The sequence below is a fragment of the Protomyctophum parallelum genome, assembly GCF_964188405.1.
Source record: "Protomyctophum parallelum genome assembly, chromosome: 5".
Lineage (NCBI taxonomy): Eukaryota > Metazoa > Chordata > Actinopteri > Myctophiformes > Myctophidae > Protomyctophum > Protomyctophum parallelum.
Window position 1 is genome coordinate 32580977 of NC_139702.1, and position 21766 is coordinate 32602742.

The following is a 21766-nucleotide window of genomic DNA, read 5'->3' on the forward strand; positions in this document are numbered from 1 at the left end:
ATAACCAGTAAACATTAGTTGGGTTCATCACACATCTTGTTTTATTATTGTTGAATGACATGTTCCCATATAGTTTCTGGACAGATATTGTGCATTATAAACTACCAACACGGACATCCTCTCAGTGGCTTCCCAGACAAAAGGCCAGATTGTGTTCATTATGCAGGTTCTTAAAACCTGAAGAGGTGGCCGACTGAAACAGACACATTTAAACACAGAGAGAGGTGACTCGCAGACACCAGTGGAACGTTAAGATTGGAGGGCTAAATGCACCATTTACCAATGCACCATTTCTAACGGTCACAGCCGTGAGCTGGGAGCACGTGAGGGATCTAACTGCTGTGGGTCAGAGGGAGATGAGAGTCACTGGGACAGGAAGGCCATTGCGGTGTCTCTCTCATCCACCAGTTCGGCTGCTGTGGCGTCCATCTTGGCCCGAGAGAAGTCGTTGATGGCCAGTCCATCGACCACTTTCCAGGTCTTGTTCTGCAGATGAGAAGAATTATTAGATCTACGCAACTCTCGCTTCTTGCTGCAATGTCGAGGGACCAAAACCTAAGCATGTTACACTTATATTGGATCAAATCTGGAATCTTCTGAACACTCCTCCTGCGAGTAATGATATTAGGTATTTATTTTTGAGGGGTGCTAGCCCCTCCTATATACAGCTTTTAGTGTGTGTACAAACTTTGTCTTACACAAACATTAAATTCCCATGGACAATGAATGGAGAATTTTACATCAGTGTCTGAGCAAATAGTAAATTTTACAACATGACGACAAGAGCACCCCTCACTTCACACAGGTGTGATTTGGTTCTGACGCTTGAGAAAGGCACCAACTTATCAATGGACTTAATGCGATGAGCTTAATAACGCTGCACTAGGTGTCTCCCTTTGGCAGTGGTGTGAATCCCATTGATGCCACCGATACCAAAGATACAAGGGTGTCATCAATGACTGGTGCTCGGAGGTTCTCTTGATAAAAGCTTCCACCCAGTTATACAGAATATGCTAGGTTGAATGGATTTGCAACTAAATGGGTTTTCAACTGATTGTGAATGAGGGACCACCACCCTAACTTAGAATCAACCTGGGGACCACTGTTGTGTTGGGTGGGGATATGGGCTAAGATTAGTGTTTTTGTAACACTTGCTATGCATCCCATGTGTATAGATCCCACTGTTTCTCAACCAATGGTCCATTGACTACTAATAATGACTCAGACAATCGAGTGCACTTCCCCCTCTTGAGAACTCCTTTTCTCTGTTGAATTTCTTGACCTCCAACTTGTCAGTAAATGACTACATGGATGGTCAATAGGTCACCAGGTCATTCAGTTCACTGCTTCTCAACTAGTGGAAATATATATATTTCAACAAATCCTACATTACTAAATGAATGGTCAGGGACCACATGCAATACTTCCACGGACCACCAGTGGTCCATGGACCACCTGTTGAAAACACCTGCTCTACACCCATAATTCATGAGCAGCTTAATTCCAACAGTTAAGTGTAGAGAACATTTAAAATTGGTGGACATAGTATTTGTAAACAAAACGAGAGAAACATTTGTTGTGAAGTCGCTTGGCATTCTGAACATAAAACTCACTTTGATCTGGATAGGGAATGAGTAGATGAGGTCCTCTGGGATTCCATAAGAGTTTCCACCAGCGTACACACCCATGGAGATGAACTCGCTCTGTTGAGAGACAACCATGTACATTGTACAGTCACTATGCAACCAGGCTTCCGACATAAACAACTGCAGTAACAACTCTGCAAGAACAGGCATCTTGCATGGCTGCCCCCAGTGTGAATGGGATTCGTTTCCTGCAGAAATTCTGTAATATTTCTTGTTTCCGTGACAAAACTTGTAGTATCCATGTAAAAAAAAAGAACCTTAACAGTTTTAAATAAAAAGGCCTTGTATCGGATTGCTTTACTTGGATGTTTTGTAATCATAAAACATGTTCTGGATTATTGTACAGATGATCATCATGATAAACTGAGCAGGCATTTAGAGACTTGGGCCCAAATTTTTAAACCTTTCCTACCATGCACTTTATTAAAAAAAATAAAAAGGTTAAAAGATTTAATAGCACTTAATTCATATTGTATTGTTGCATCTTTCAGTGCTGGGGAGACACCAAATGTCTCTTCCGAGTCTCTTGGTGAAGAGGTTTGTGAAACACTGATCTATATCCATCACTGGCTGTCTCAAATTTACACGGTAAGGTTAGTAAGACATAATGGTCAATCCCATTTAGTGTGGGAAAAGGAGAGATTCAGAAATCCAAAGTCACATCCTACACTCTCTCTCCCCGAGTAGACTGACCTCTTTGGTCCCAAACCAGATATCTCTCATGTGATCGCAGATGGCCTTGGCGGCAGACATGGCGCTGGACAGCTTCCTGGCCTTGATGACAGCTGCTCCACGTAGCTGAACCGTCTGGACAGGAGGGACAGCGAGAGGACAAAAAGGAACAGGGAATGTTTAGAAAAAGAACAAGGGGTGTCAAAGCTACACTAAGCCAGGAGATATCAATTTTTAAATATATATAATTTTTAAATAAGCCTAAATATTTTTTATCCCCGTTTAAAGAGTCCCCCCCCCCCCCCATCTGAACATTCTAATCTTATAATTGTGTTTTCCTCTTGCCAGACTACCCTTGCAAATTAAGATTTATTTTTAAGCCACCTGCCAGGCAGGCAATAATAAATACATTTTATCAAATCAGGGCAAACGTCCAAAGTCATAATATATCCAAGAAACTCAACTACTGTAGTACTTGCACTACTGGACGGCACTTTAGATCCAAAGGCACTCTTGTGATAACATAAACCATTCTTGTAATGCTACATGTAAAATGAAAATGGATTCCACTGACTGAGATGAAGTCCCCTTTGAGCCAGGCATCATCATTGACGGCATCGAAGGCTGACTTTTCGCTGCCCTTCACGTTGACCTTTGCATGGTGCACGTCGGGATACTGGGTGGAGGAGTGGTTGCCCCAGATGATGACGTTCTTCACATTGTTGGCAGGCACACCACAGCGTATCGCCACCTACAGATAAATGTCAAGAAATGCACTGGAGTTACACAACAGTTGAGGCTCGTGAATCAGCCATGTGCACACTCGTCATGAGTGTGCAGTCTGTGCACGGTGAAATCCACAGCGTTAATTTAAGTCTGAAAGTGTAAAGATCACACTCGTGTGAAGTGTGGGCCACTCTTATCATACATCATCACATTCCGGCCAATCACTTTTGCCGTCCTCAATATTTAAGCCCTCAGCCGATCAAATCATCACTATGGGGTACAGACATACAAAGCTTAGAAATACTGATATGGCAGCATCATATGGCAGCCAAGTCTATGGGATTTTTAATGTTTGTTTAGAGCACTTTACACAAATCTTTTTCAGCCACGTTGAGGATATTAGTTTGTTGAGGGGCTTATACACAGGTTTAATGTTTGTCTTGTCTAGACAAACATTAAATGCCATTAACAATGAACAGAGTTTAGTTTGTTTTGTCTGTCACTGAGCAAAATCAGCATAAGCATGTCAGAGGTTAACCTCTGCCAATAAGGGACCACGATTCTTATAAACTGCTATTTTGTGATGTTAAATTGATGTCATATGCGATGTTGGTAAAGCGCTCCTCACTTCACACGGGTGTGATATTTTAGAGCACTTATGACCTGAATCATTTTCCAGCCAAGTCTATTGACTTTAGGGCATTAAATGACTACTTAAGACGTCATGTGGACGATATAAATACAGTGGCAACCCCTCACTTCACCAAAGTGTGATCTTTCACATTTTACTGTGTGTGTTGGTGCTCTAACCTGGGATGAAGCCCGGTTGTGGTCCAGGCGAGTGAGGCAGGAGAAGTTCTCCTTGGGGATTGAGGGAGCGGACTTCGATGCAATCAAGCAGTTTGTGTTGGCAGGGTTTCCCACCACCAAGACCTGATAAAAGCAGATGGAGGAAGGTAGTAATAAGGACAAGTTTTTCTAACATTTTCTGGGCTGAACTGAAAGAACATCTCCATCACAAACCTACAGTGTCTGTTGTATCCAAAAACCAAACGGCATCTGTTCAAGCATTTAATCCATGATAAGCTGCAACCAGCCCTCAGTTTGTGACAGACCCACTAACCAAGTAGCTTATACCGTGTGGTTGCAGCTAAACATGGTTAAGAAAATGTCATGCTCTACATTTAGCTTTTACATAACTGGATCACATTGAACACATCATCTTACTTTGCTTGTATAATAGTGTATGTTATTGTTGAGGAACACGAAACTACAGCAATTTCTGCACAATGATAACTGAATGTTCTGAAAGCCAATGGGGGTTGGACGGTGGACATGCTTAAGGATTTTCCTGATGCATTCCAGTTTGACATTATTTAACAGGATGTATGCTACCTCCCCACGTTCATTGGAAGGTGCTGTAGCATATATGGGGCATTTTGCTTCATTGTCAGCCACCTGAATCAATTAAGTGGCTATTTTTATCAGTAATGCACATCCCTAGTTACAATTACATATTGGGATTTAAAGGACAACTTTGAAGACTAACCCAGTCCATATAATCCACACATTCCTGGCCTGTGAACGGTATGACCTTGGTCACTAGGGAGGTGAGGGTTATATCATCATACTGAAGCTGGGTTGCAACAAGGACATTCTGTAGGACAGGGGCCCTCATGACGCAGCAGACTTCTGTGTTGTGTACTCATTGCGTACAAAATTACGCACAAACTTTGATCCTTTAGCTTACTACATACAACATTACACACAGGGAAACTTTGATCCCTTAGCTTTGGTGTCCTGCCATTCCTCTCAGGTTTTTAGCTGTGGAAATAAGTGGAGCTGTTCCAACTCAACATCCACTCAACCCAACATGAACTAAGTTAAATAGGGTTTCCTTGTCAAATGTAAGAGCTTTGTCTCTGGAGACAGAATAAGTTGTGAAAGCAGTTTCATTTCCTACATCTTCAGGCTAGCTTAGGTCTGATTTGTTGTTTGGATTTGTTTTTGTCTCAACTTTGTCTGTGAAATAAATCAGATTTTTTTAATGTAATTTTATGTGTTTCATTCATCTTGGTTGATATTTATTCACAGCTTAACCATAACTGTAGCACTTTGAGATAAAATTCCAATGAAAATATTTATTCAATTATTAAATTGAATATTAATAGTATTACATTTTCCAACCTACGACCTGCGTGTTCCATATAGACTCTAGAGGTTTCCCTTTTGCTATCGTCTCCTACCTCCATCATCTTTATTATTCGCAGGCTCCTATTTGGAGCTCTGCCCAGGCAATGCGACGGTGGACCTCGAATAAACACTCAAGTCACCTTGACAGTCTTCTTGGCGTATTTATCCAGGGCTGCTCCCTGGGTTTTGAAAATGGACACATTGGCTTTCAGCAGGTCTGCCCTCTCCATTCCCTCCTTCCTGGGCATGGAGCCCACCAAGATGGCTGCATCCAGGTCCTTGAAGCCCACCTCTACATCAGAAGTGGGGATCACCTCTGTAGGGCATTAGGGAGGGAATAATTAACTTGGATTACTTAAAGAGGAATGGTTTATTTCTGTTACTCTGCATCGGATGTTAATTATCTACTAGCAATCTATTATCATCATATATGTTAGAATTCAATTGCTTTATTATATGCTTTTGATAGACAAACTGGGAAAGCATCCTTTCAAGCCGGTTTTCTCAACTCGCTGTTTTCTGCAAGACATTACTCTATAAGCCATATCTCCAAAACTGGTGGGTCAAACTGAACAGCAAAGTCAATTTGAAGCTATGATTCCCTGCTTTCATATGACATGAAAAAAAACGAAAATTCCCCAGGGAAGGGAGACTGCTTGTGTTGATAAGTAGAGTTGGGTCTCTACTAGTCATTTGTGATGAACCGTGATGTTATCTGATCGGACTCCAGCCTGGGTTCACTGGTGCAGGAGACGGCCCGAATACCCACTCCCTTATTGTTGTCCCAGCACTAACACCATTGGCTGGAGTTTCCCCCCCATGAGGCTTTAAGAACCGACCAATAGCAGGCCTTGTAGCTGACACTCCTTTCTACTGGCTGCATCTTTAACATGCTAGAACAGAAAGCCTACACCCTCGACCTGAGTGTGTGTGTGTGTGTGTGTGTGTGTGTGTGTGTGTGTGTGTGTGTGTGTGTGTGTGTGAATACGCAATTACGCATCCACCCTCCACCTCTGTGTGTGTGTGTACCTAGACAAACATGGGTACACACAGAGCTTAGGCTACACTGTGCCCAAAGCATCCAAAACGTTTACCAGATGGGGAGGGAGGAGGATGGGGGATGGTGGTGCATTGCAGATAGACATGCTAGAGTACATACCAGATCCATGCAGAATATGATGGTAGTATTATCTTTAGGGCTGCAACTGCCGCTAGGTTTCTAAGTGATTATTGTATTGATTACTTGTTTGAGTAATCAACAAGCATGCTTTTTTATCCAATTAAATAATTGTTATGTCAACGAATCGATTAACACTTTACAGTGTCGCTCAGCAATAGTGTAAATAGCTGATATACAATCTCAGAGATTGTAAAATCAGCTATTTTCCACTAATTAATTTTGTACTTCTTTTTTTTAAAACCATACGCCTATAATGACGTCCAAAATAGGGATCGAACAATATATTATTTTATTAAATCATCTATTATTTCTTATAACCAATAACTGCTACACCCCTACACATGTTCACCATGTGTTGCCACTTGCCAGCCAATGACTAAGCAGAATATTAGTGTGCAGCATATAGCTTGCCTCTCAGGAGTGGGAGAGCACAGTCCTGCAGTTCCATAACAACCCCATCCAGCACCGGCACCATGGGAGGGATGTCCAGCAGGACCAGGATGATAGGCTGTGGACCACACCAGACAGATGCAAACATAATTTCCGTATCACTTTATAAGCCCATGCCATGTGAAGGTAATGATCACAATGGTGTCATTTCGAGGCATCATCTATCTAATCATACATTCATATACACTTGCACATGGTCCAACATTCATTGCAAGGTTGATGAACAGTGAAAAATATATATATACACACACACACACAGTCACACACACAGATGTAGTGTAGCCATGTAACAAAACCCATTTATTATTCACACAATGTTATGTAACATAGTTAATACCCCGCTGTTTAAACTATGGACCAAAAAGGATGGTTTAAAAGGAATGAGAATGCCGCTGCTTGATGTGTACAGTAGAACAGTCTATAAAATGTGCTTTTTAATTCTTACTTGATCGAGTCCGAACACATCTCCCTTGGCGATGCTGTACAGAAGGGAGTATGCGATCTGCCCAGCAGCACCGGTCACCACAACACGGATAGGTTCGGCCTAGAACAGAAAATAATGCCATGATGAGTTGACCTACATAGATGGAAGAAACAAAGCATCCGAACGCACGTGTTCATTCATCTTAATTGATCGATAAATGCAATTAGCGTTTGTTTCTGTCGCCCGCACGTGTTAGCTATAGTCTACTGAATTATACTACATAGACCAAAATTAGGCCGCAGAAATCAAATGGTACTGTGCCGCTTGTACAATTGCCCTACCACTTTGTTTTATTCATCACCTTCATTCACCCTCTTTTTTAACTGCGCCAACAAATGCGGTTTAAGTACTAATGTCACCTCTGGCAAATGACGCATGATGCAATGGAGAAAAGTCTCAGCTTCCAAAATGCTTTCAGCGAACTTTAAATCGTCATTAAAATTGGGATTGACATACAATGATGTGGATGCCCGTCGTCGTCCTCCAGTTCAATGTCAACTACTGGCCGCTTCCTTTATAACATCCATGCTTCATTCAGTTTCATCGTCAAGAACATTCGTCATTCGTGCTCTGAATCTCCCCGAGGCATCATTTTCATTCAACACACACATTCTTCAATGTGTCAGCCATTAAACAAATTAGCATCCATCTTACCATTTTGTTAGAGGATGATGTACTGTCCGTTATTATGACTGCAAGGACTGCTCTGCTCTCCCTCTCTGCACTAGACAGAACACTGGGGTCACCTCTATGGACGTATTGAATTGTCATACGGTAGGTGACCGGCTTCCAGTCTCATGCTGGGATTTGTAGTCTTTTTTTTAAGAATACGCTGTGTTTTAGCTCCGACTCACGCAAAAAAACTCAATCCCCCATGGTAGACTGCTTCCTTGTTCATATCAAAACACGCCCACCTCACCCATATATGGCAGATACTTATGAAAAGGAACAGTAGCGAAAGCTCCGATTTCAAAGAGTTGAGAAATGTAACCTAACCTTTCCTGGCACCTAGTGGTTGACACCAGAACTGCACTGTCTGTCTTGGAAGTTGCATGAGGTAATAAATACAAATGAGAAATGAGTCATGACAAATTACAATTTAGGTATTTAGCAGACGCTCTTGATCCAGATCCAGAGCCTCCGGCTCAAGCTTAGGGGCCCCCAAAAAGTGCAAAGTTAATAACAGTTATTACCTTCGAACTTTTTGCCAGTAATGGGCTTATCATGTCAATAAAATAACCCCAAATGTCCTAAACCAGTGGTTTTCAACTGATTGTGAATGAGGGACCGCCACCCTGACTTAGAATCAACCTGGGGACCACTGTTGTGTTGGGTGGGGATATGGGCTAAGATTAGTGCTCTTTTATATCACTTGCTATGCATCCCGTGTGTATCATCATCCTTCGAGTGCCCTCGAGATCTGCGACACAAGCTGCTTCCACTGGTCTCTGTTGCTCATTGCCACACCAAGTTCATTCACAGTCAGTCCTGTGTCCCTACTCAGAACATCTGGAAAAGTGAGAGGTCGTGTTCCTCTTGATGGGCAGGGTAGTCTCCACAGAAGAATATCCGAAATGACCTGGTCTTTTGCTCTGTGGCAGTGTCCAGCAAAGCGGAGTCTTCTTTCTGCCACCACAACTGAGATGGGGGGGGTGCCTCCATAAATCTGAGCTTTTGTGGGATGGTCCTTCCATGAGAGGTTCTGGACACGCATGAGGAGTCTTGTGTATGTTCCGTCAAGACGATCCCGAAACTCCTTATTCATTGTCCATGTTTCGGCACCATAGAGAAGGATACTTTCCACACAGGCTTTGAACAGGTTGATCTTGGTAGCTCTTGAGATGTCTGACTGCCATATAAGATGTAGCTTATTACAAGCACTCCAGGCCTGTCCTTTCCTTGTCAGGAAGTCCTTTCTGCTACTGACTACGTATGATCCAAGATATTTGAAATCCTCAGTTTGTTTGATGTCACTGCCGTCCATGGAGCGGATGGTTGGGTGAACAGAGTCTTCATTCAGAAGCAGGCATTCTGTCTTTTTGGCATTGAGCAATAGGCCAACTTTGGCCGTGTGTATACAACATCCCACTGTGTCTGAACTCTCAACCAATGGTCCATTGACTAATAATTTCGTAATAATAATGACTCATCCAGACATTCCGGTGAACTTCCCCCTCTTGAGATTTTAACTCCCTTTTTCTGTTGAATTTCTTGACCTCCCACTTGTCAGTAAATGACTGCATGGAAGGTCAACAATGTCACCAGGTCATTCAGTTCACTGTTTCTCAAAGTAGAAAGAAAATGTAAAATAAATCTACAAATCCTACATTACTAAATGCATGGTCAGGGACCACATGCAATACCTCCACGGACGACCTGTTGAACTAAACCATCATATGATACATGTTACTGTGTTTAAACGCTCAGTTTATCCATAAGGCTTCCAGAGGGAGGTCTCTAAAAACAGGGGGGGGGGGGGGCTTTGCATGTTGGTGGCCCAGGGGCCCTTTATCTCTAGACCCACCTGTGCATGCAAACTGTTAAAGTATTAAATCAATAAATCAATCAATTAACCAATTAGTACTTTTACTTTCAGTACCTATAAAAGTATATTTTAGTGTTAATACTTTTGTACTTTTATTCAAGTACATTTTGGATACTATACTTTTATTATTATGTATTTCTACATTGTTGAAATATGATACTTTTACTTATAAGTTAAAAAAAAATCACACCCGTGTGAAGTGAGGGGCACTCTTAACCTCTTATAATTGTACATCATCATCACGTAAAATAGACACTATGCCTATTTGCTCAGACACTATGACTATGAAATTCTCCATTCATTGTCAATGGGAATTTAATGTTTGTGTAGAATGAAGTTTCATATATTCACTAAAAGCTGAATATAGGAGGGCCCTCAAAATGTGAGTACTTCTTCCACCACTGGACAAAGCATACAGTGGCGGTCATTTACTGGTCCCATCGATCCAGACCACATTCATTTTTCCCCATAGAGATTTCCAGTTTTTATATAAATTATTCTAAGCCTAGAATCAACTAATCTTAGCCATCCAGGGTCCCATGGTGAATCATGAAACATTTGATTCTGTGGGGAAAGAAATATATAGGCAGCTGTATAACATATATTTAGGCTAATTTAATTAGGCCTATATGCATATATACATATGTACTATATTCATTATTGTTTTGCTGTTTTCAAAAATAAATACATTTACAGAATCAAATGTTTACAAACGTCTTGGTGGGTTTCGAACCACTAACCATGCAGTGATCAAACAACACAACAGAAATGAAGAAATTGTAGGCATAATCAGAGCCTTAGATATGGGCATAATATATTACAACAGATGACATCAATGCAAGAGGCTCTTCCAAACACTGCAGAGTATAGCCTAGCCGCAATTTGCAACTCTAGATTTTTTTTATAATGGGATGAATCTAGAGTTGCAACAAGCTCCATCCACTTCCTATTCATCATTTTTGGTTTGTGATCTGCTTGTCTTAAATGACGTTAAACTCACCAATATTGCAGCTGCAGTCCAAGCTTGAATTATCCTCTTTCAATCTGCCGAGCTTGTTTTTCATAAAAATCCACCGTAGAGATGTTATGATCTACTTTCTGTCAAGATATCCTCTGCAAGTGATTCTTTTTCTAAGTGTTGCAGTTTGGAAGCACTCGTTTTTGTTAACGGTTTGCGCTGCTGCCTCCTGCATTATGTGCAAATTCGAAACAGGTTGAACGCAGGGCCGTTCAGTGACATACAACGAGTGCTTCCAAACTCCAGCACTTAGAAAAATAATCATTTGCAGAGGATGTCTTGACAGAAAGTAGCTCATAACATCTCTACGGTGGACTTTTATGAAAAACAAGATCGGCAGATTGAAAGAGGATAATTCAAGCTTGGACTACAGCTGCAATGTTGGTGAGTTTAACGTCGTTTAAGACAAGCAGATCGCAAATAAGAAATGATGAATAGGAAGTGGATGGAGCTTGTTGCAACTCTAGATTCAACCTAGCCCTCCAAGCAGAACCCAAATGCTACTGAAGTTTCTGACATTTTGACGACCCAGATAGCATTGGGTCCTGTTGCACTACTACCATGCCACCTGGTACGCACCCATTTTTAAACATAAACAACATGTTTAGCGGCTCCCCGCGCTCTTTGACGATATTTTTCAGTGTGAGGCTTTCTGAATATGTAAAGTATAAGTACCCATACATCCCGCTGCGAATATATCCTGTGGCGCGGAAGCCGTTAAGTATTTTTAATATATGTTTGCCCGATTTGGAAGCTTGGATTCTTCTCTTCCTTCCTTGTTTATTGACACCTCATTGTACCGCCTATCTGGCTAGCTAGTGGCGCTATAGCTATGACACAGCAGATCAGAGGCAGGGACGTAGCCGCACAAGCCAACCGCACACCGGGAGGCGGTACAATAAACGGTAAACAAACAAGAAGAAATAAAGCGACCAAATTGGTCAAACATGGATTAAAAATACTTTACGGCTTCCGCGCCACAGGAGATATTCGCAGCGGGATGTATAGGTACGTAAAGTTCCCGAATTCAGAATAACTCAAGTAAAAAAATGCCGTCACTTGGCGCAGATCCTATTTTAGAGAGAATTTCTACTTCCGCGTACTGGAATTTCCATACGAAAATATAGGTCTGACCAGGGACCCAACATAAAACTCATCAAAATTTCAGAAAAGCTTTATGTAGGGTCCCGAGAGGGGCTAGATTCAACCCATTGTAAAAAAAATCTAGAGTTGCAAATTGCGGCTAAGTATAGCCTATAGCAGCCCTACAACACTGGTTCTTAACCTTTTTAATTAAAATATGCATATTGGTCTGGCCTTTGGCCATGGTCTAACATAGCCTGTTGTTTTTTATTTGTTTTTATCTTATATCCTGGGTGTTAATGGTTCTATTTGCTTCCATTTGTGCACTCTCTGAGTTATAGAAACATAGTCCATTTTGGTTCCCATATAGGTCTACCAATCATTTAGCTGGTAGGCCTAGTCCCTGCCTGCATCTGCATGGAACTTTTAGCCTTGCACTTGAACTCCAGGATGCATCCATATCATGTGGGGAACATTAGGCAAAAATAGCAGATCTAATAGCTTTGCATTGTTGTGTGAGTTTGTAGATCGGCTATCATTGGCAAAGGGATTTGCTGTAGGAAAAACTCAGTCATTTAATAACATAGCGTGTTATATTAGCTATGCTCCATAACATCCAACGACCATAATAACATATGATCATCATATTTATACGACTCGGCTGCTTGGGAACTGGTGGTGCACATTATGTAATGTAGACAGACAGTGAGGGCTTAATTAATCTGAATTAATAGATTCAGATTCAAGCAAACGCTCGCTTGTAGGCCTATAGCTGTCTTTCTTCTGTGTAGCCTATCTGATATTTTTGGCAAGCGACACTGACGTCGTAGCTGCTTTGCCGTTACGGAGCTTTAGCCTACTCTGTGCAATGAAACACCCGCGCCGCGGCCACGGTCAAAGACACTCAATGAATTAATGATGACAGGCCGGGTCACGGTCACCCACAGTGACTTTTATTTTCTCAGGTGGACGGCTAGACGCATGCAGGGTTCGTAGTCGTAGGCCTACATTATGAATGAGGGGACCCGTAACATAGTTTTATGCTTACGTATCAGGCGTACACTGGCACCCACTGGTCGTCACAATTAAGTACACCATCTGCTCATCACCATAACATTACGCAGCATTATTTCTGATTCAGTATAGTTTGCAATTTGCATGCCTCTCGATCAGGTCCGTCGCCTAGGCTAGTTAAGCAGAAGTATCTTACCTCCGAGGACACCACACGCTCCACCACCAAATACATTGCTGTAAGCAACGTCAGCATATTGTCCACTCCGATTGTCCTCAACTCCAATAAATAACCTGCTGTATCTGTATGCCTGGCGTCTATTTGAAAATGTCCAACTGGCGGCGGCAGGAGTTGGTGAGATGATGGGAGACAGTCAGACAGACGGGGGTGCTATTGAGGGTGACGGGATAGCAGAGTGGAAAGCCTGGTGACGCGAGTTAGGACAGACAGAGAGAGCTGCGTCAGTGGCAGAGAGAGCCACAGGACGGAAAGCGAGCTACCGCTTTGCAGTTACATCTGTCCTACAGTATCTCTCTCTCACCAATCACACCCACTCTCTCTCTGCAGTCTGCCTGCAGTCTAGTCTGTTAATAAGCTTTAGAGGACACAAATAGATTAGGCTGCTGTAATCTTTTGTTGCATGTAGGCTATGATGACAGGCAGGTAGGCTATACACATTAATAGTAGAGAGTTATTGAGGGAAAGGTAGATTCTTGATGACATCACCACACCAGCTGAAGTGTAGCATGTGGGACTAGAGGGGTGACATAAGGACATACTGGCTGTGGCCCAGGATGTTGCACTTCTGTCATGAATTCAAGTAGCACCAATGTACATTGGTGCAGAAATATATCAGCAACAACATATAGCACAGGGAGGGACAATACAAAAAAAAACAGTAGGCTATGCATTCAGGCAGCAGTCTGTCACTATGAATTGAAGCAGCATGGTTCTAGCCAGGGAAAGTGAATTGTGCCGTTTTGGAACAGTGCATGATTAAATAAAACATAATTGGAGCTATAAGCGTAATGTTTGATGATTGCAATAACCCAAAATTCAAGTGTTGAATCTCAGTTTGAAGCCCAAAAGCCAGGCCACTGGAGGATTCGTTCCCTCTTGTCTTGAGTGATACCAGATGTTTGGCTTTATAAGCCTCGCACCACGCAGGGACTCCGGGTTCGAATCCGTTTGGGAATTGAAAGGTCCCTAGTTCGATTCCCGGCTCCTCCTGCTTGCAAGACACTGAACCCTATAGCTGCTCCTGTTGAACATCATTGGAGCCTTCCTCTGCCGTCAGTGTATGAATGGGTGAATAATTTTGAAATGCTTTGGATTAAGGCGCTATATAGGAATTAATACTGCCCCCACCCATATAGGAATTGCAGTCAATTTGATATGAAACAAATATAGTAAAACTAAGTTTATATACCGTAGGCTATAGGCACAGTAAACTTGTTTGTTGTTTAAGTGTCCTGTCATCTGTCTTGTAAATTGTTATCATCCATGTTTCATGTGACACCAGAACAAGTCCAGAACCAATTATTTGATCTCCTACTGGCCCTCCTACTGCCACACACACACACACACACACACACACACACACACACACACACACACACACACACACACACACACACACACACACACACACACACACACACACACACACACACACACACACACCCTCACACACACACACACCCTCACACACACCCTCACACACACACACACACACACACACACACACACACACACACACACACACACGATGTCTGCTACATGCATACATTGAAAACTATAAACACTGTCTGCCTGTTATATTTTCTATCAATTACACACACCATGAAGCCTTAAATTCATGGAGGTTTTTGTTTTTTGTCACATTCCTAAACGAATAATTTGATGACCGCTCTGAGTCTCTGGTAGGAGACTCAAAAAGTCTAATCTATAGGCTAATCTATAGTCTCCTATACTCTAGTTAGGTAAAGTTAGCGAAAGTTGCTGCAAATCTGGAAAAGAAAATGCTTACCACTAGCTTTCTTCACAAATGTGTTCATAAAGGTGCCTACTATCACATATCAATTTGTTCCAAGCCAACTCCCTTGGCAAACTTTGTGGGAGCCAATCAAAGGACATTTAAAAATGGACCAATATGAGCTTGTGAGGTGTTTTTTTTGGGGTGCTGAATCCGGGGGTCGTATATTAAAATATAAAGAGCATTTTATTAATATATCACAACACACAAACAGAAAAGAAAACAAGTAAAACACCATAGATATCCATTGAGATATGCATAAAATGGCTTATTAGTTATTACAAAAGCAGGCATGGCCGATTTTATAGCCAGGGAGTAATTTTTACTGAAAAGTAATGGTTGGAATGGATTCAGCACCCCAAAAAAACCCTATTCACACACCTCACAAGCTGATATTGGTCAGCTGCTTTTAGCTTAGGCCTTCCGGGTACCCCAACTTTGATTGGCTCCCACAAAGTTTCCCATGGGTGTTGGGCTTGGAACAAATTGTGATAGTAGACACCTTTATGAACACATTCGCTAGCTTTACCTAACTATATAGACTCCTACTGAATTTCCTATTGACCTGCATCAAATGATTGGCTTAGGAATGTGACAAAAACAAAAACATCTTATGAATTCAAGGCTTCATGGGTTGTGTAAACAAGTCATGTTTTGAGTGAACTACTCCTTTAAAGTAGTTACACAAATATGATTGCCTGTGTGTTTACATATATGTTAATCTCTTAACCGTCATTTGAGGACTGTGTGTACACTGTAGTATTTACTTGTTTTATCGCACGTTAAGACAAATGCCATGAAGCATGCTCTCACAATGACTCACTTTGTTTAAAGACGGCGCTTACCTTGGCTGACCCATGGTGTGTGTTTAACTGTTTATTGTGTCATTATTGGGGCCAGCATAATAAGGCACAGGAGCTCAAAGACATACAAATACTGGCTGGATGTGAGGGACAGGGAGGTGGATGAGCAGCATGGCGAGGTAATAACCTATCCTGGTACAAATGTTGGGTTGACATGGTTGAATACGGCACCAAACCTCCTCCATGGCCACTAAAAAGCCATATGTCATGTTTTAATGTGTTTTTGTTTTGATTTGTTTTTCTAAATACAGGCCCTGCACTGTAGTGGCGGTATTACGGTGTGTGTTTACATGTGCCTTGACGGAGTGGGAAGGTAGAGAACCTGCGTGCCGGTTGTGGTGGGCCCACTGGGCCGTTTTGTCGGTCTTGTTCACGAGTGAGGGGAGGACGGAGAAGGAGTGGCAGGGGCAGTATTTCAGTCGCTGTACCGCACAGTTGTGGCGAAAAGAGAGTTGAGCCAGAAGGCAAAGCTCTCTGTCTACCGAGCAATCTTCGTTCCTACTCTCACCTATGGTCATGAAGTGTGGGTCATGACACGAATAAGGTCGCGAATACAAGCGGCCGAAATGAGTGGCTGGCTTAGAAATAGGGTGAGAAATTCAGTCTGCACGAGAGAGAGTCACTGCTTCTTCGCCTGTAAAGGAGCCAGCTTATGTGGTTTGGGCATCTGTTTGGATGCCTCTCGGTCGTCTACCTAGGGAGGCACGTCCCACTGGGAGGAGACCAAGGCACAGTTGGAGGAAACACATCGACTCGCTGGCCTTGGAACGTCTCGCGATCCCCCAGGAGGAAGTCACTAATGTTGCTCTGGAGAAGTCTGGAACACTCTGGTGAAGCTGTTGCCCCCGCGACCCGTCTACGGATAAGCGGTTGAAGATGGATGGATGGATAGTCCTACTAGACCCCAAGAAATTACATCTGGCCATAAAGATCACGGGATCTATTGAATGTGAAGGGGGAGGTGACAAACAGACATATTGAGCCCAACGACACACAGTATGGCTTCCCCCTAGTATTAACTGATTAGCTATACATGGCCCAAAGGGCACTAATCCATGGAGTAATGGCCACGCTCAGGGCACCCCTCTGTGGATTTGTGAATATGATGCATAGCCCATACAGTAGGCCTATACTATATACTAGAGGTTTGCCCTCACATCTAGAATTGTGTGAGGGAATTGTGTGAGGACAATTCTAGATGGCCACACCTACGTCGACTCGCATGATTGCGACCGAAGGTCAGAGTACCCGTTGTACCCATTGAGATATAAAGGAACTAGAGTGGTAACTGGAAATCCTCACCTTTGACTTCTATGAAGTTGCTCGTCCGGTGCATATACTCCCTTCTTCCCCCTTCTTCCGTGATTGTTGCCGGTGAACGGCAGTGATATCGTGGGGCACATCTGCGTGGTTTCACTTCATCTCGCATGTGCAGTAGTGTCACCTCCATGCACAACCTTATGCGCAAGCTCGAATTGAACCCATTGTTCGAAACCGTTTTTGCTCATTCATCTTTCTGGCCCCAGCTGTGGTAAGCTGCACTTCCAGAGTCGAAAGAGACGCCACTCCAAAATTGGTGGGAAAAACTAGACCTATATGAAATTGTTTATAGGATCAATACAAGTAAATTAATACATGATAACCCTTCCACAGTAGTAGCTTTTTCATATTTTCGATTATTGTGAATTTGTAATACAATAAATCATTGTCTTCGTGTAAGTACTCAATTGGGGAAGTTTCGTGGTGATAACAATCTAATTGTATAGTTTTGCGTACTCAATTCATAATTAACCTTCCAATTTTGGAGCTCTGGCTCATGGACTAAGAAGTAAGAACCAAAAAGAACTGAACCGGTTCCCATTGGGAACCAACCGGTGGAAATGGGGCCTTACTGAACTGGGCCAGATGCAGCTACTTATATCATCCACCAGCAGAGGTCGCTACGTGCATGAGGAATGGCCCTTAAGAGAAAATAAGGCTCATCTCATGTCACCAGTCCACACAAGACTGCTGTGGATACCCAGGTGGTCCCTACTGCCAATAACCTCATCAAGACAGCTGTAAACCTTTGCAGTTCCGTCCGGTATTAATCCACACGTGCTGTGGAACTGAATACTCCATGATGCATTCTCGCATTATGTATTTTACTTAATCATCATAGAAATAAGTCCACGTAAAAAAACGTGGTGTCAAAGTCAGGTGCAGGGTTAGTGTGATTCAAATGACCGAATCAACTTGTCCTTACTTGAATCATCCACAGAACCTGAGTGTTGGTCCTTTGACCGGGAGGTACATTTCGGCATTCCTCAACACACTCATCATTGGCATAGAGTAGACAATGCCTGATTAGGCAGCCTTGAGTAGTTCGCTCAACAGGTTCCAACCTGCCAAATAGTCAGTCAGTCAACGATAGAGTGTGTATTTCTGCACATTATATATTGTGATAATGAAGCGTGCACACACACACACACACACACACACACACACACACACACACACACACACACACACACACACACACACACACACACACACACACACACACACACACACACACACACACACACACACACACACACACACACACACACACACACACACACTCACTCACACACACACACACACACACACACACACACACACTCTAGCAAGCACTCATGTGTGTGTTCATGCACACACAGACAAATGCACTCTTTCATCCATACTGACACACTTATACACATACTCTCTCACACACACCTAGGCACTCCCAGCATGTTGTCATACACATGTAGGCATGCATGCGCACATAAACGCTGCAGAATCACTCAGCTGCACGTTGGAAATATTAATCATCAACTGTGAGCTTTCTTTCCTTCTCTGGAGCTTTTTGACAGCTGACGCTGACACAAAGCGCCGGCTCCATCCAGCTGACATGTCACGTTAGCTGCAGAGCAGCGATGCAGGCATGGCCTAGCCTGTTTACTGCATCTCTCATTACTCCGTATTGTCTGCTCTCCCTCCCCTCCGCTTTAGCTGTCACTCAATGACACAAGCCTGAGGAGAGGGGGGACGACTGCAGTCCTAAGTTACCCTGCCCTTATCCCCTGCCCACCTCGCTAAAAGCATGCACGACACACACATTATGCCACTCACTCACACAAAGAGGGTGCATGTGTGTACACACAAAATAGATACAGGTGTGACTGCACACACTCAACAGCGTGCACACAGTGAGCACACACAACGCACTTTATGCATGCGTTAATCGATTAATGCATGCACACACATATGCAAATGATTGCAAATGTTCATTTGTAAACACTCAGACACACATTCCTTTTTACCACACGGTATGCCCCAAATGCATGCAATACAACAGAAATAGATGTTACAGGGTCAAGAGAATGGTCGAATGAGGACCAAATCTCCAGCAGGTGACTGAAAACACTCAGCCCAGTACACATTAATGTAAGGATGCATTCTGAATTCTAAGATTGAAATAGAAAGGTTTCAATAAGTTTTAGGTCAGAAGGTATATAAAGGCACGTACAGTACAGATAGACACATTCACACAAGCACATGCACAAATTCACATATTAGAGATAGATACACACGTATAAAACACACACACACACACACACTTCATAGAGAAAATGGCTTTTGTCAATAACGATTTCCTCCAGCCTTGATTGCCGGTAATTACAGCCGTCACTGAAATTCTCTTTCAGCAGCACAGGCTTAGGCTGACGAGAGAGAGAGCAGGAATGTGAAGAATGCAACGTTCTGACCGGTGAGCTTGGATATTAGCTCTAGCCTTCATCGCTCTGCAGTTAAACTTATATGGACAAACAGGTCCTTTGGATAGTCATGAACCAACTGTGACCGTTTTCAGGCACCGCCAGCAAACAACCTATCATTGCACGATTGTTTGTTATGTCTGGCGCGCCACAGCAATGTGGGGATTATGAATATTTTCAGGCCTCACGGGCACCACAACAATATGCGAACAATTCAAACGACAACAGAGGGAAGAGACGATGGTATCGGAGCTGAACTGCTTCCCCCGATGGTGTGGTTGGTATTTCTGTGTGTACTGTGGAAACAAGGGGCATTGTGGGAGTTTCTCCTGACATCGGGTTGAACCCGGTGTTGGTGATCTCACCTGCGATGACTGGTTATCTCCTCCCCTGTGAGACTGAAGATAGCAGTTCCACGGGAACAGCGGGGACCGGCGGTCCGGCATCTCCTTTGCCCTCATGAACCCAACACTGATCCGCCATTTCGCCGCCTCTCCCGTATATATACTGTAGTGGCCATAGTAGTCTATTATGCAACCTGGAGACGAGTGGCTTTTGTTCATTAGCTCCAAGAGGCAACTCTGCAGTCAATGGCGGTATAGCCACCGCTGCATCAGTTGATGCGTTATCTCAGGGAGAGTACAACATACGCACAGTCACATTCCAGTGGGGATTTGCAGAGTGGATCGGGGAGGCTCATCTAAACCTGAGGATTAAAAGTGTGGGCCTGTTCAGATGCGCCGATAGCGAGCAACCCTCTCACAAGAGTCTGCCAGATACCGTCAGAACCGTTGGCCACACGGCTACGTAGCCGTTTTGTGTTTTGACCACAATTGGTGGAACGGTTGGTGGCATGCATGATGGCGTACATTACAGACATCTGCCAGTTGGACCGCCACCGCCTGAAAGTCTATCACTGGCTCCTCAATCAAACCGACAGCCCAGCACCCGCCTTGGAAAACCTTGTCAGTATGCCAGTGCTTGGCAACCCCATCGGATAATTAAGAGCGGTCACGCCCCACAATAACCCCCCCCCCCCCCCCCCCCTCTCCTTGGCAACACTATCTGCTCTGTCGCTGTGTCTTCCTCTATTCCTGCCAATCACACTTATTCCACCATCTGCCTGGAATGGCACTGATAGAAAAGTGCCCTTAAGTACTGGTCCGGAGCCAGAGCTGGCTGTTTATACGCTGGCTAATGGTTAAGGATGGGACTGGCGTAGAGTAGGGAGAAAGGCAGGACTCTCTCGAGTGTAAAACAGTGATTTCTCTCCCTGGTGCCCCTCTAAAAGACAAGGCCTTTGCCCTGAGATGAATGGAACAATGTTAGGAATTCTCAGACTGTCACTTTGGATCAGATCGCTACATTAGTTTGGCTGAGAATACTGGTCGGTGTGTATGAGTCAGTTAAAGCCACATTCCTTGGTTCTCCCTCCCCGATGTGTCCCCTCTGAGTCTATGTGTCAGATCATGTTGATAAAAAGAACAGCGTGAATTTATAGTTTCACTTACTTGGCACTTATTTCCTGCGAGCTGCTTGCTGTTAATGGCAATGGGAAATCTCTTTTGGCTATGTAAAGTACACCGTAACGCATTGTTTTATGTAAGCCAGAGGACATTTTCCTCACAACAGAACGATAGCATTCGGGTCAAACATTGGTGAAGTTGCACTTTAAGACTCTCGCCTGCGGAACTGCATGTAACCCTGCTGGCCTAGGATCAAATCTCACCCCAACCATCTCTCCAGTGTTACCCCTGCTCTGTCTCGATCTCAGCTTCCCTTGCTGTTCGAAAAAGAAGAAAAAAACGTCTACTCTATATTCAAAATAATTACCTTTAAAACTTTTTCCTGAAAATGATTTGACCTAAAGCAACATAAACCGTCTCACTTTACACTGTAAACCACTTACTTGTGCAGGTTCTATTATTTGTCCTCTGTCACCTAGCTGGGGCTAATCCTCTCTCCCCTGTCCTGTCATCTTCTCATGTTTTTGCTTGACTGCTTTGCTCACCTTTCTTCTCCTTATTCTATGGATGAACTTTTCAACCCTTCAACTCTGGCCTTGTCCTGGGGGACCGGG

At 43.3% G+C, this 21766-nt stretch overlaps 1 protein-coding gene across 2 annotated transcripts; it reads right to left on the reverse strand.

Annotated features, from left to right (window-relative positions):
- Window positions 1-18: 18 nt before the first annotated feature.
- LOC310859333 (malate dehydrogenase, cytoplasmic-like) lies at window positions 19-13279 on the reverse strand. 2 transcript variants are annotated; one of them, XM_083765807.1, is made up of 9 exons: window positions 13208-13279; window positions 7313-7411; window positions 6829-6925; window positions 5378-5553; window positions 3855-3977; window positions 2893-3069; window positions 2340-2453; window positions 1614-1703; window positions 19-486 (listed from the first exon to the last, which is right to left on the reverse strand). In XM_083765807.1, the coding sequence occupies exons 1-9, from the start codon at window positions 13262-13264 to the stop codon at window positions 364-366; spliced, it is 1056 nt and encodes a 351-aa protein (XP_083621933.1). In that variant the 5' UTR covers window positions 13265-13279; the 3' UTR covers window positions 19-363. The 2 variants fall into 2 exon arrangements, with proteins under 2 accessions (XP_083621933.1, XP_083621934.1); XM_083765808.1 differs by lacking the exon at window positions 13208-13279 and adding an exon at window positions 8006-8120.
- Between the last annotated feature and the right edge of the window lie 8487 nt (window positions 13280-21766).

Coding starts and splice junctions, on each gene's coding strand:
- LOC310859333 (XM_083765807.1), bottom strand. CDS start 13,264: ATGCTGACGTTGCTTACAGCAATGTATTTGGTGGTGGAGCGTGTGGTG. Junction 3,978..5,377: donor ACGCCAAGAAGACTGTCAAG/GTGACTTGAGTG, acceptor TGCTTTTATCAG/GTCTTGGTGGTGGGAAACCC. Junction 487..1,613: donor CATTCCCTATCCAGATCAAA/GTGAGTTTTATG, acceptor TCTCATCTGCAG/AACAAGACCTGGAAAGTGGT.